This window comes from Platalea leucorodia, assembly GCF_965183815.1.
Source record: "Platalea leucorodia genome assembly, chromosome: 3".
Taxonomy (NCBI): Eukaryota; Metazoa; Chordata; class Aves; order Pelecaniformes; family Threskiornithidae; genus Platalea; species Platalea leucorodia.
The window spans coordinates 42,448,224-42,462,150 of NC_138825.1; the positions used below are offsets into that span (position 1 = coordinate 42,448,224).

Consider the following 13,927-nt stretch of genomic DNA (forward strand, 5'->3'; position numbering starts at 1 on the left):
TCCCTTAATTTTAAGAATAAAAAGAACACTTTGTTCTTCTTTTTCAATGCCATTCTGTCACTAGTGCAATAAACAAGCATACAAAAGTAATTTTCTGTTTTGATGCCTATTTCAAAATTCTCAAGTTAACAATATAATAGATCTACTAAAAATGCAAATTGACTCTGAAAACTCTGAAATCAGTCCAAGAACTGTATAATGCTTGCATTGTCTAACTTGTGTTCCCTACTTTTTTGTTTTGTCTACAGACACCTTATTTTTGGCCATCAAATTGTTGGGAGCCGGAAAACACAGACTATGGTCAGTGTAGAAATCTTTCTTATTTCTGTTGGGAATTATGTATTATATGAATGAACACATCATTGCAGTCTGTCTTGTTTAATCATCCCACTGTTAAAAACATAATTATATGTCATGTGATTCCTGTGCAAGAATTGCTGATATTGAAACGAGTGTTTTGTTACCTTTTTCAAAGTTTGTTAAAAGTTTATTAAAGTCAGATTTGGAGTTGAGCTGAGGAAAAAAAAAAGCCTCAAAACTCATCAAAACCTACCTTGCCATATACAGCTGTTTGCTCCAGGGAGTGCAATTATTTGCAGTGACAAAGTCTCAGTGAAGTAGAGGACACTTTACTGATGGTTGTGCAATAGTTATTCTCAGATTCAGACCCAAAGATGTGCCTAGTTTAGATCTCTTATTTTTGATATACACATTGTGGAAAATTATTTATTATGGAAACTAATATTGTTCTAATATGAACTATATTAGAAAATAACTTGTTTATTTGCCTGTTCTTTGGGTTTTTATTAATAAATTACACATTGTAATTACTGATGTGTGCTTAGATAGGAAAATCTGAAGATAATAGGTAGTAAAGTATTACAAAAAAACTCATAAAAAATTATAACCAAAATGAAGTGCCTCTGTACACCAAATAGTGACCTAATTTTTAAAGAATATGGATTATCTTTGTGCAGTCTCCTGTTCCTTCTAATCCAGACTGCAAGTACACAGCTCATCTGAAGACCAGGTCACTTATTTAGGTAACTAAGAATGTACATGAGAGCTCACCTTTCCAAAAACTCAAACTTTGAACGTCTCTATTTACAGCTTTTTGGAAATTTAGATGCATGTTCACTTGTAATATGTTCAGTCTCAGCCCTTGGGAGCTGAAGACCTCAGGGATGGATGGTTCCAATAGACGCTTCCTTCCTTTCTGCAGCAGACACAGTTTAATTTCAAATACATTGCTAAATAAAACAATTTCAGGCTGAGACTCTCAGCAGAGCTCAGTGCCTTCAAGGTAGAGTTTGAAAGTGGTGACAGTTTCCTCATCTATAGAAGGAGAAAAATGTTCATCTTTCTTTAAAATACTGAGATTTGGAGATGTCCAGCAAATAGTTATTGAAAGCTACAAAAGAGGAGTAATTCATACCACATCTGGGTGATTAGCCACTCCATATGAGGAAATCAGTTGCTGAAGGAGAAATGCTTGATTTACCACTTATTACAATGTTTTTTCCTTTCCTTGAAAGTGCTATTTGCTTTTCTCAGAGGGGCACTTCAGTATAGTCTCCTAATACGTTAAAGATCAGAAAGTAATTTACTATGGTTTTAACAGACATTGAGTTGTTCAGTTATAATGTGTTTTACATTACCAGGGGGATTTTAATAAATAAATATATGCTTAACAGGTCTGAACTTGAGATCAGGCTGAGAAAGTTTCTATTAATATCCTTTAATCTAAATTAGGAGACACTAACTTTCTAGTCACAGCTGATCACTGGATTGGGCAATGAATTGCATACCTTAGTAAATAGAAATCTTATCTAATCTGTTCAGGTTTTGCATGCCAGAAATACAGAATTAAACTTGGGATCACTTTCTTCATCATGTAGGGAGGTGCCTTTGTTGAACAGTAAACATACTCATTTGTGCGCTTTTGAGATTTAAATATAGGACCAGTAAAACATGTTCCAGTTGGTGAATTTAAGCTCTTCTGTTGCAGAGGGGTGAAGGAAGGGAAGTCCCCAACCCTGCTAACTCATTGCTCCTTCTGAGTCATGAGCCAAAGGTGCAAGCGTCTAAGAAACCCACCGGCAGCTCCTCCATGCAACAGTGTCAGAGCATTGCACTAGGTCTACCCAAGGTGGCCGTGTGTCGCCAGAATTGGCTAATGTAGAGCATTCGCAGGAAAATAAATTTTTAAGACAACTTTTCAATAGTGTTCTTATTAGGTAAGCATCTTCCCAGTCCCAGAACTTAGCATTTGCCTTGTGGCCTGAAGATTTTTTTCCGATACCTTTCTATGAATATAAAGAGAGGGCAGATAAGACGAGAACTGAATACAGCTGCCTGCAAAAAGGATCACATAACTGTTGTAAGCAGTGGTCATTAGAGGAATACAGAAAAATGGGACAGATAATGTTCAAGAATCTAAAATAAATCTAAAGTAGAATTGAAACAATTTGAGGATATTAAAGGGTAAATTCCACCTCAAATACACTCCAAAGAGGTTCTGCAGATTTTCACAGTAATTCTGTTACTTCCTAGAAAATATAAATAGAATTTATGTTATTACAGATATGCGAATGCACTTCATACTTGTCATGTAGTATGGTGCTGTGCAGTGCTTCCATTTTCATGGACTTGTCCTGAACAAGCTTGAAACTGCACCTCCTAAAACTAATGACTGTGGCAGGCATTAGGAGTCTCTCAAGGCCAGCAAGAAGTAGGCTTTCTCTGTAATCTTCCTTTATCAAAGTAATTAACAAAGCAAACCACTTCCTTTGGCATTGACCTAATTTTACAAGTCTTTGAAAACAGACTACAATTTTATTTTAATTCAAAAAGTACTCCCAACCATTTACCATTACTCACCCATAGCTGGGCTACTGTCCAGAATGTAGCATACTGTCAGGCAAATAATTAATCTTAAACTAGAAATTAAATGAGATTGAGATACTGCATGTGTTAGTTTATTACCAGAGCTAACTCAGAAACAAATAATCCTTACATCTTTGTATAATATGTTAATATCTTCTCTAAAATATAATTTCTTGTTCCACATGAGTGTGTAATATCAAATATTTTCATTGAAAAAGATTTATCTGAAGAAAATGTGAAGAAAAAAGACATGAAAACAGAATCTCCGAAATTGACCCGTTCTCATAATAAAGCTATAGTGCAGTGCTATGTCTTGGTGGCAAAAAGAGGGCTTGGATTAATTTATTGTATGTCAAAGTGAAATCGTGTAGCCTTTGGTTTTGATTGTAACCATCAAAATATTGACCAGCTGATCATTCTGAGGTTACTAAGAAACTGTTAATTTTCACAAAGTGCTGAAAATCTCCCTGCCTTTTCCTTGAAAATCATGCTATAAGAGATCTCAAAAAAGATGCCTCAAATAGCAAATAATTTTTAAACAGGCAGGTTCTTAGGTTCCATCTGTTGAAGATACCCATTTAATGCCATATGTCTTGGAGTCCACCCATGCGGGACATGTTGTTCTGTGTAGAATCCCATTGGTTTCAGTGAGATTTTATTAATGAAAAGAAGTATGCTGCATAATAATAATAATTTTAAGGCCATTGTAGTTCAAATCACTTTGCATTTCCTGTGAGTTAAGTCATGTTCTTGAATTATGATTTGGTTTTGTTACAAATAGAATTGGATCTCAGTTCAGAAAAGTGGCTCTGGAAATGAAAGCAGCTAATGGCGGAACACACGACCTACCTGTAATCATCTTCTCTTTTCTTACAGATGTAATTTGTAACTGACAGAATTTTTTTCTGGCAGATTAAAAACAATTCATGTCATTAAGAATTAATTAAATATGGAGACTTGTTAAGTCCATTGCATCTCAGAAAGGGGAAATATAATGCCACATATGAAATTGTTATTCCATATGCATTTGGCCTCAGTTGTCATGGGACCCATCAGGTTCTCTTGGAGGTTTAGTGACTCACAGCTGTTGCAAATTTGAGGAATTAATTTCCTTACTGTTCTCTTTTTTGAATGAGATAAATAAGAAATATGAAAGGTTAGGGAAAAATTCCATTCACAACAAAACAGCAATTATTTTTGTGTTTGAAAAGCTCAAGCCTAAGCCTAAGCAAACAAATGAATGTAGTTGTGACAATGTAAGAAGCTTATAAGAATTTCAGATGTGTAAGATACAAAGAAGAATTAGTAACTTTTACTCATTTTCTCTAGTGCACTTTTGTTGATGGTTAGACTCAAAAGTGTCTGTGACACACAGACCTTTTCGTACAGTTAACTGCATATTAAAAAAAGAAGTATGTTCAAAGGAGAGACAATAAAATTTGAAAGTGCCACAGTCACTTATAGTGTTGAGGTTTGGACTAATACTAGAAGATGATAGTCAACTGCATCTATATAGTTGCAAGAGGATGCTGTTTCAGCCTTGTAATTTTATGTGTGTGCATTTCTCCCAAAGGAGTTAAAAATGGAGGAGGATTGCAGAATCTCGGTAGGTTATGGAGAACACGGTAAATAACTGATAATGCAACATGAGTTTAAGAGCACATGACCATGTGAGCTGTAAATGATGCTAATTATCTATATATTCGAGAGTATTCTTCTATATATTCAAAGCAAGTTCTTAAATTCTGCTGCTGTGAAGAAGGACAAGTTTTGAAAATTTACATATTTTCAGTAGCCTTCCAGGTAAAGTCATGTGCAATGCCTGTAAAGGCAATCTTCTAGGAAATTAGAGCATTTACAGGAAGAAAAAAAAAAAGTGTTAATTACTCCCTTTAAAAGTGTAAGCTCCCTGTCTGGATAAGTGTTGCCTGTAAACTTCTGTGGCAGTTCTACAGATATTCATGACTCTGTTATCCCATCTGAGATACAGTAAAATAAGGAAGCCATCTACTTTTGCTGTGTGCAAGTTGTTGTCTCATAGCTGTTGTTCCCTAGCATTTTTATGAAAGCAAAAGTCTGTCCTTTTTAAATTTTTTTGATAATCAGCTAACAAGTCAGTCCGTACAAAGCTTCCTTCCTAATGATACCTTCTTATCGCTTAAGAGTAAACTGACAGAGACCTCTCTGTGTTCAGCCTCTGATGCTCTGCTCTGAACATGGGCCACTGCACCTGGCTCATCTGCCTCTCCTCTGCCAAACTTGCAGTCATGCTAAAGAGCACATAGTGCACAAAAAGTAATTGCAATCATATATAATGTTTTTCACATATTGAAGATTTTCATATAATTTTCTCTCTAGAGTTTGTTGCCCCCTTATTTTATGTGCCGAGCTTCACATCCCTGTATGAAAATTTGATCAATTCAGGAATTTTCTCTCTCATTCATCTTGCTGCACCCTTTTCCATGGAGTGACTGGCTAGAAGGAGAACTGTACAGAGGATGCATTCAGAGGATGCGTTATATGCTTTCTTTCCCCAAATGCTCAGGCAGGATTCCCTTGGCAACAGCTTATTAATAAGCAATTTGTGTTTGAGAAATAATAAGACCTATTGCTTACCTGAACTCTGCTGGAAAACTGCATGTGCTCAGCATCTCTGGAAATCAATCCATAAATATGAGTCAGTAGCTTGGGGCTAAACTGCCAGCAGAGTAGCATTTTCTTCAATATAAATTGTCAGATACAAATAAAAACTTATTTGTTAAAATTTATGCCATGAGAATGAGGAGAAATTAACCAATATAGTGTAAATAGATTCTGGAGAGCTCTGCATTTCTATAATCTTGAATCTTGATGCCCAGTTCCCATTTTTTCAACAGCTAGTGTCAACCAGAGTATGTCAGCAATGACTCCTACAAGCAATCCTCTTAGGTCCTTAACAGAGATCCCTCCTTTAAGGACCTGTCTCAAAGTACCTCAAAATTTGCTGGATTCCTAGGTGTAGTAAGAAACAGACTTTTTCCACCAGACTCAAGTAATAAACTCAATTGTTGATAAGACTGGGTTGTGGCTCCTTGAGTGACTTTGCTTTGAGAAACTACATATACAGAATGTATTGACTAAGATCTTGGTGGCAGTACTAAGTGAGGAGTACAGTCTATCAAGGAGAATAGTCCCTCAGGAAAATGTTGCTGGGGCCAGTGCTTGGTATGCATAAAATTTAATCTAGGCAGAACCGAATCAAGTGAGCTTTAGAAAAGAGACTTGAATTAGCAGAAAGATGGAAGAGGTGACTTACAAGATTTTTTCCACCCTGAGTTCGTATCCCATTATATTTCTCTGCAGAGCTACATAATTCACTCATTAGGAGCTATCTCTGTCATATAAATGATGAAAAGAAAGTCTCACTTCAACAAGCATGTCCTGAATTTTGTTCTGATCCTTGCTAATTCTGACATTGACAAACCACTGCAGCAAGGGCTCTGTAAGCAGGAGGCATTTCCTGAAAATGCTTTCCAGTCAGCTCACCACTTCAGAGTTTTGTACTTACCTGAATTTTTCTTTCCATGAATGTCTAACTTATTTCCATAATATGTGGAACATGGAAAACGCATTTGGCCAATGCATTTGTATGCATGTGTATGAAAAGGTAACTGACCCAAATACATGTTTTCTGCAGCATTATTTTAAAAACATTACTTTAAAACCATTGATAATCTGCATCTAGGTCCCCTATAAATGGAGATAAAACTTCTTACAAGAATAAGTTCTGAGATTTATAAACATAACTCATAATTTTCACAATTGCTTTCAAATTGCCATGTTGAGTAAATGAAATAGGTTTGTCTGTTTCATTATCAATGTGGAAATTAGACCTTTCAGGCCATGAAGGGAGAAATGACAACAAATGGTTTTCTCTGTAGTCATGTACTGTCTTGCCACTAATAGCCCTTTGCCAGGTAGGCACTGAGTAATTGCCCTCTTTGTCAAGTAATGGCCACCATCTGATGCCATCCCTGTAGCTGATTTTTGCAGTTTAGAAGAAAATACTCCATCTTCTTACATGCCCTAAGTGGTTTCTATGCAAAGTCAGTGTATTTGAATTTGTTGCACCTCCTCTTAGAAGCTTTTTAGCCAGTGCATTTGAGTCCTCCTTAAGTCTGAGAACCTTAAGAGGAGGTAGAAAGCTTTGGTTTTGGTGCTGTTGTGGTTTAACCCCAGCTGGCAACTAAGCACCACCACACAGCTGCTCACTCACTCCCCATGCAGCAGGATGGGGGAGAGAATCAGAAGAGTAAAAGTGAGAAAACTCGTGGGTTGAGCTAAAGACAGCTTAATAGGTAAAGCAAAAGCCACGCACGCAAGCAAAGCAAAACAAGGAATTCATTCACTACTTCCCACCGGCAGGCAGGTGTTCAGCCATCTCCAGGAAAGCAGGGCTCCATCACATATAATGGTTCCTTGGGAAGACAAACGCCATCGCTCCGAACGTCCCCTCTTCCTTCTTCTTCCCCCAGCTGTATATGCTGAGCATGACATCATATGGTATGGCATAGCCCTTTGGTCAGCTGGGGTCAGCTGTCCCAGCTGTGTCCCCTCCCAACGTCTTGTGCACCCCCAGCCTCCTCGCTGGTGGGGTGGTGTGAGAAGCAGAAGAGGCTTTGACTCTGTGTAAGCACTGCTCAGCAATAATGAAAACATCCCTGTATTATCAACACTGTTTTCAGCACAAATCCAAAACACAGCCCCATACCAGCTCCTGTGAAGAAAATTAACTCTGTCCCAGCCAAAACCAGCACAGGTGCCAATGCAGGGTGTTAAATTCTTGAATGAAAATTGAAAGCGTTATGATAACATCAAGAAGTATGAAATAATTCAATGGATGTAATTTTTAATTAGATTTGACAACAGAGTATTCTTTATCTGATCCCATAGTTTATGTAGCTTGGGTGACCTCTCTTCCCTACCTCTTTTTGTCACCCTGCAGGACTTTCCCAGGCCAACATCATCTGGGGACTTCTGTGTGTTGAAGATGAATTTGCCTTTTTCTAATTCTTGACCTCTCTGGTAGTTTGAATTTGGTTTCTTTCTTGCCCTTGGTTTATGTAAGAAAGTCCTCTACCCATCTAAATCTATAATCAAATTGCATTCCTTAAATGTTTCAGAAATAGTCTGATCAAAGAGTAAAAAAGTAGAGAAAGGGAAGAGTGTTTCAGAAGTTATGTTTTTGACCATTTGGCAATTTAGTGCACAGAAGCTATCATGGTCTTCCTTCTAACTTAATGTTATCAGCATTTACTAAAGAATGTAGTTCTTTTGTAGATGCATGAGGCTGATTGGTGACCCATCTGTCCACCTAAAAGTTGTCATCTTTTTTTTAAGACTAAGTGAAACTCAATAGCTGTTGCAAAGAGCAAAAATTATTTTTTTATTGAGCTATTATAATTTATTGAGCTAATATAATTGTTTTTTTAATTGATGTTTAAATATGATAGTTGATTTCATTTTCTCCATCCTGCAGTCATGTTCTGTCCTGATTGTCCCATAATTCTCCATCTGATGCAGGCTCTCACTTATGGAGGGGGAACTTCTGTCTGCCCACAGGGCACTTTGAAACCCTTAGACCTTGCAGTACTTTCTATTTTCTTTGCTCTTTAAATACTGACTAGGCATGTACACACTGACTCTGCAACCAGAATTTTGACTCACAGAGAGTATAAATTTAATCTGGCCTCAGTGGAGATAATGAGTGTTCACTGAAAGTTACGCCCACCATCTGGGGCTGAATCAAGCTGTAACACCACTGGCGCTGGGACAATTATGTAAGGAGTTTAAGTTTGTGTACGTGGTGGTGGATGTGTAGGTGGCATTATCCGTGGTCTTCAGAGGCCCAGTTGTACTTCCATTGAATTTAGCTGAGGCTTTTTCTCTGCTGTGGTGAGAGGCAAGATTTAGCCCCTGTTTAGCTAAATACCCCAGATAAACTTTTGGGTGAAAGCTCTGGGGTTTTTCTGTAAGTGTGTGTAATATAATGTGTACTCAGTCCAGTTTCTTGATTCTAGAATGAAACCTGTCATTATCACTGTGATCTTATTTAAAGAAAAAGACCTATAGAGGTTTCCTAGGAGCTTTCAAGTAGAAGTGAACAGTCAAGAATAGGAAACAAAGGTAGCTAACCATGAAAATGGGTTATTTTGGGTGTAACAGTTTAAAAACTTGCAAGAAGGAAAAGCTAGACACCCTCTTCATGCAACTCTCGCTAGAACACTTTGCAATCTCGCTTTAAGCTCTCACATTGCCCATGTTTTCTGAATGCCCGAACAGAATTTTCAAGAGCGAGTAGTCTGTATTTACTGCACAGCTACCAAAGCGTGTTTTAGTACTGGTTTGTGGTTCAAATGCCCGTTCATAAACATCACTGACCATCTTTCATTATGAAATATTGCATATTAATATTGCCTTTAAAATTATTGGCAAATCTGTTTTCTCATGATAATCAGTCACTTCTAAAGCACAAGCTGTAGCACCTAATACATAATTCACTTTAGTGGAGGCAATTATGTTGATTGCAAAATCCATCAGAATACACTGGCTCTAAAAATAAGTGTGTGTGGCATTCCGTATTTAGCAAATTGAGGTTATTAATCAGACCCTGTTCCTTGCATATCATTCATCCATATGTTGAGCATTTTTCAGCACCCTTGTCAGGGAGCGGCAAGAGCGGGCAGCTCTGCAAGGCAAGGTGAGCAAGAACTGAGGGTGGCAACAGTGCAGGCAGGAGTAGTGGGCTCACCGACAAAGTCTCAAGTGACCAGGAAGGTCCAAGGCCAAGCCAGGCAGCCAGGGCAGCGTTGGTAAGTTACAGGGCTGGTTAGAGGCGTATCTACAATGTAGCTGAAGCCGGGGCCAGGGGAAGTAGCTGGGCTTAAGCACAGCTCCTGGGTGCAGGGAGCCTCAGTGGAGACCCTGGATGGGCTGCTCAGGGCAATTACAGCTCCTTGGTGTACTGAAGGCCCTGACCAGGACCTTTGTGGGGCAGATAAATAGAGAACTATATAGAGAAATAGAGGAGCGTTTAGTTGGAGATGCTTCCTGCAGATTGTACTTCTGCATGGAGCTGTAAAAACACTGACAACTCATACAAACCATGGGATTAGAAAAGCAGACACTGTCATTCTCTGAAATGCTGAGGGCTCATGACTCTACTTTGAGAGAGGAAGTGACTGACATCCTCCCCAGATGCTCAAGGTCAGGCTACTGGACACATACAGTTACTTCACACATGTCTCGATGCAGAAAAGGAGCAGTACCTGCGAAAGGTGGGAGTATCCATATTTCAGATCTTATTGCTCTAATAAAGTCAGAAGAACAAACCCTCATTTCTCTGTGTCTTCAAATGTTCTGTCTGAAAATGAGAGTAATTTTCACATTCTTCTTGCTTTCCAATATGCTAGTGAATTTTGTTACATGCAAGCCAAAGAATATGATAACGAGAGTGTGAATTGGTGAACTCAAATTCCTGAGCTGCTGCCAGCTTCTCGTGTGACTACACGTAGCTCTTAAACAGATCCTCAAACACACACTTCTCTGATAAGGATGTAATTGTTAGCGTGTAGCAATGGCAGTAAATTGAGTCAAAGAGTAGGAATGTCCCTCAGGTCTATTTTCTTCTACACTAGTGGATATGTCATCTTTCCTAAATAACTAAATCTTCCTTGGGCATATTCTGCCTTGTCCACACTGGCACATAGAAACATTTCTGATGTAAAGAATCCAAGCCACAAGTATTATAACCTTCAGGCTTCTGAAGGGGAGGGGATCTGGATATTCCAGAGAAAAAAGGTCTGAGGGATGAACATGATTTTTTGAGTCTTGGCTAAGATATGCTCATAATGAAAAACAGGTGTTCTTATATGGACTCTTTGCTCTGGAGTTGCAGCAAAAAGGGTCATTAAAAGAACCCTGCAGGGAAAATACTGCAGCACAGGCACACAGCGAAGACGAGTTTTCTTAGACACAGTATTAGATTAATAGTGTGGCAAGCTAATTCCTCTCTCCTGCTCCCGGTGACTTGATGGTTGTTTTGCCAGGGTTGAGAACTCTGGGATCTGAAGATGCTGACAGGAAGACAGACAGTCAGCCACCTCTGCAGCAACGAGTTTTGTTGGAGGTAGCAGGAGATGCTAATCCCAAAATATACCCATAATGGGACTCAAGGAAGTGCTAAGCTGACTAAAGGTGCCTATACAGGGACCATGAGAATGTGGTTTACAAGGGCTTAATCAAGAGCAGAGAACAGGGATTTTGTTTTGTTTCTGTTCAGATGGTATTAGACGGGTTGGACTAGACAAAATTTGACCCCTGGAATTCTCAGAACTGTCTACACATTTCTATTAAATATGTATTTTATTACTAATATTTTCAAGGGGTTTCAGGATTTTTCTTCTTGTTCAATGAAATAACCGATTTTGAAGGAAAAGCGAGGAAAATGCTTCACTGTAAAAGGAGTTAAATGACAAAGACCATCTCCCTCCCCAGTATTCTCTTACCACTGTACTGATTGTGGATGCAACGTAGGTACAAAGGTTCATCCAGAATTCATCCCCTCATCTTTTTGTGACATTTCAGCATGCATGCCAATGCATTAGTGTAAGTGTATACTAATATTAAAATGCATGGAAACTGAGGCTATAGAAACTGTTTGTCTGCTATACTTGGTGTGTGACGTGGATTTGTATCTGTATTTGTAGATTTTGTAGACACAGAAATTGCTTTGGAACCAGAGGGGATATGGCAGTTCAGGGGATATGGGAGAGCAGGGAACAGAGGAAGAGACCATGGCTTCTTATGGAAGTGGAAAGTGAAAAAGTATGAAAGAAAATAGACCAGATAACACACACAAAATGAGAGGGGTAAAAAGACAAAAACTGCATTAAAATATAACTTCATTTTACATCAAGTAACACCTGTAACTGCAACTGGAGTTATTAGAAGTGCTTGTCATCAGTTCCACTGAAATAGCATCCACTGGAGTGGGTTTGCATACATTTGCAGGTGAATTGTCAGAAATAAATGCTTCCATGGAGTTGTAAAATATAACTGGTTTGACTACCTTAAAAATCAAAGCTATATTTAAGATGAGCACTTCCTTCTTTCTAGTGATTGCAGGAGTTAGGTTCCTATGTGAAGTTATTCCTCTTTGCTCCTGTAGTGGAGAAGCTGGCAGTCAGGAAGCAGGAACATTCCTAACCACAAACAGTAAATATGGGCTATTTTTGCTGATTGTAGAGACCACAGATAAGTTAAGGTTTTCTTACCTACACTGATCAAAAGATTCCTCCAACTCACACATGAGAAGGTGCTCTGAAGTAATGAAGTGGGTAAACATTGCACAATAAGGAGTTGTGCTGCACTTGTCTTACTGGTGGGGGAAGCTGCACAATATTCAGAGTTGATGTGAAGTATTTGTTGCTAAATAAAGTCTATTGGAAATGTACTTCATTCAATGTTAATGGAGTGCATAAAAAATTCCGGAGCAAGCAACGTGATGCAAACCACTGTGCTGTTTATGTAGTGTTAAGTTTCATTTTCATCCCTGCGTCCTTTCAGTATTTAGCTGTCAGTATTCCATTTTATTAGTTACGATTCTGCTCTGTCTGAATGAGGTGGAGGCAGAAGAGCTCTGATGAAGGATTTTGGATCTAGAAAATAAATGAAAGAATATTTTTTTCTCAATATATCTAATATGTGATACACTTTCTTCATTTTTTGGTCTCATTATTTTCTGTTTTAAATATTGGTTATAGCAGACTAATCTGTATGAGACTTGAATTTTATCTGGAATTAATTTTTAGCTAAAATCTTCCTAGGTTGAAATTTTGTGATTTCTAAATATAAAGTAAATAAAACCATGTATACACGTTCTTGAAAACCTATTTGACTAATATAGCAGCAGCTCCTGATAAAACTCTTACGCATTACGAGTTATACACACACAATTTTTGCCATTTTTTCTTTAATGTGCTAGTTCCCTGGCTATTAAACAACCTCACCCAAGTATCTCATGCATTTTTTATACGATGTCTGTTGCATAAAGCAGGTTTTATAATTATTTAATGAATGTGTATCTGACCCATCATTTTAGTTACAATACTGGTAGCATTGATCGTGTATTTAAAGCTTTTTAGAATAGAGGGAGAAATCAAACCAAAAAATACTAGCAGTAGAATAGAGTTGAAGCCTCTAGATTTCTGGTCTGCTGTGTTTATGAGATAGTAGCAAATTCTGTGTTATTTTATTCTGTTCCAGCCGTTTACCTCTGCAAGCGGACGATGCAAAACAAAGCAAGGCTAGAGCTAGCAGACTATGAAGCTGTAAGTACCTGGGGAAAAGTAAATTTCTCTGCTGGGCCTAATGAGCATGTGAAATAATGTTAAGCATGAGAACTGTAGGCATTATGTGTAAAAATTTATTAGTTATCCACTTTTGCCAGCATGTGGGTCTGACAGTGCTCAGTAGTCATAAATGCTGTTTGAGAGACTGTAGTGAAGGCTAGATGGGCAAAAGTTGAGATTCTGATCCATCTCTAATCTTACTCTGCTCAGATCACCATGGCAGGATCAGAAATAACTGTTCACAAATCCTAGATACACCACAAGTGTTTGAAAGGAATTGTACTCTACACTGTGTAACATTTGAATAAAGGATCTCTGGCAACATTTTCAAAAGCACTTGGTAGCTGTAGAAATATAAATCTCTTTCTTTAAAGTGATTCTGGTGCTTGAGCCCTTGTCCCATCAGTTAGATGAGAGGCAAAGAGGGTCAGACTAGAGGCACTTCCCACTCCCTGAAAGTTGTGCTGTGCCCCAGGCAAGGTAAGATAATTGGGGCCAGGAAGAGCCAGACAAAGAGGGAGTTTGATTAGCTGATGAGGATGACACTCAGGAGAGAGATGTCTTGAATTCCATCCCTATCCCTCCAAAAGCTGATAAATTTTTCATGAAAATGTCAACGTAAAATTCATGAACAGCCCTGGCTCTGCACT

General features: G+C 38.2%; 1 protein-coding gene across 13 annotated transcripts in view; it reads left to right on the forward strand.

The window, feature by feature from the left end:
• Positions 1 to 13,927, forward strand: part of RGS7 (regulator of G protein signaling 7) — a gene marked incomplete at both ends in the record, with an annotated part of 253,613 nt that overhangs the window by 180,110 nt on the left and 59,576 nt on the right. For 10 of the 13 annotated variants that reach the window (XM_082305535.1, XM_082305536.1, XM_082305538.1 and 7 more), the window contains 2 exons: positions 249 to 300; positions 13,192 to 13,256. In XM_082305535.1, the coding sequence (XP_082161661.1) occupies positions 249 to 300; positions 13,192 to 13,256 (117 nt within the window). The remainder of the gene's footprint in view (positions 1 to 248; positions 301 to 13,191; positions 13,257 to 13,927) is intronic. The other 3 variants (XM_082305534.1, XM_082305542.1, XM_082305533.1) reach the window with 1 other exon arrangement.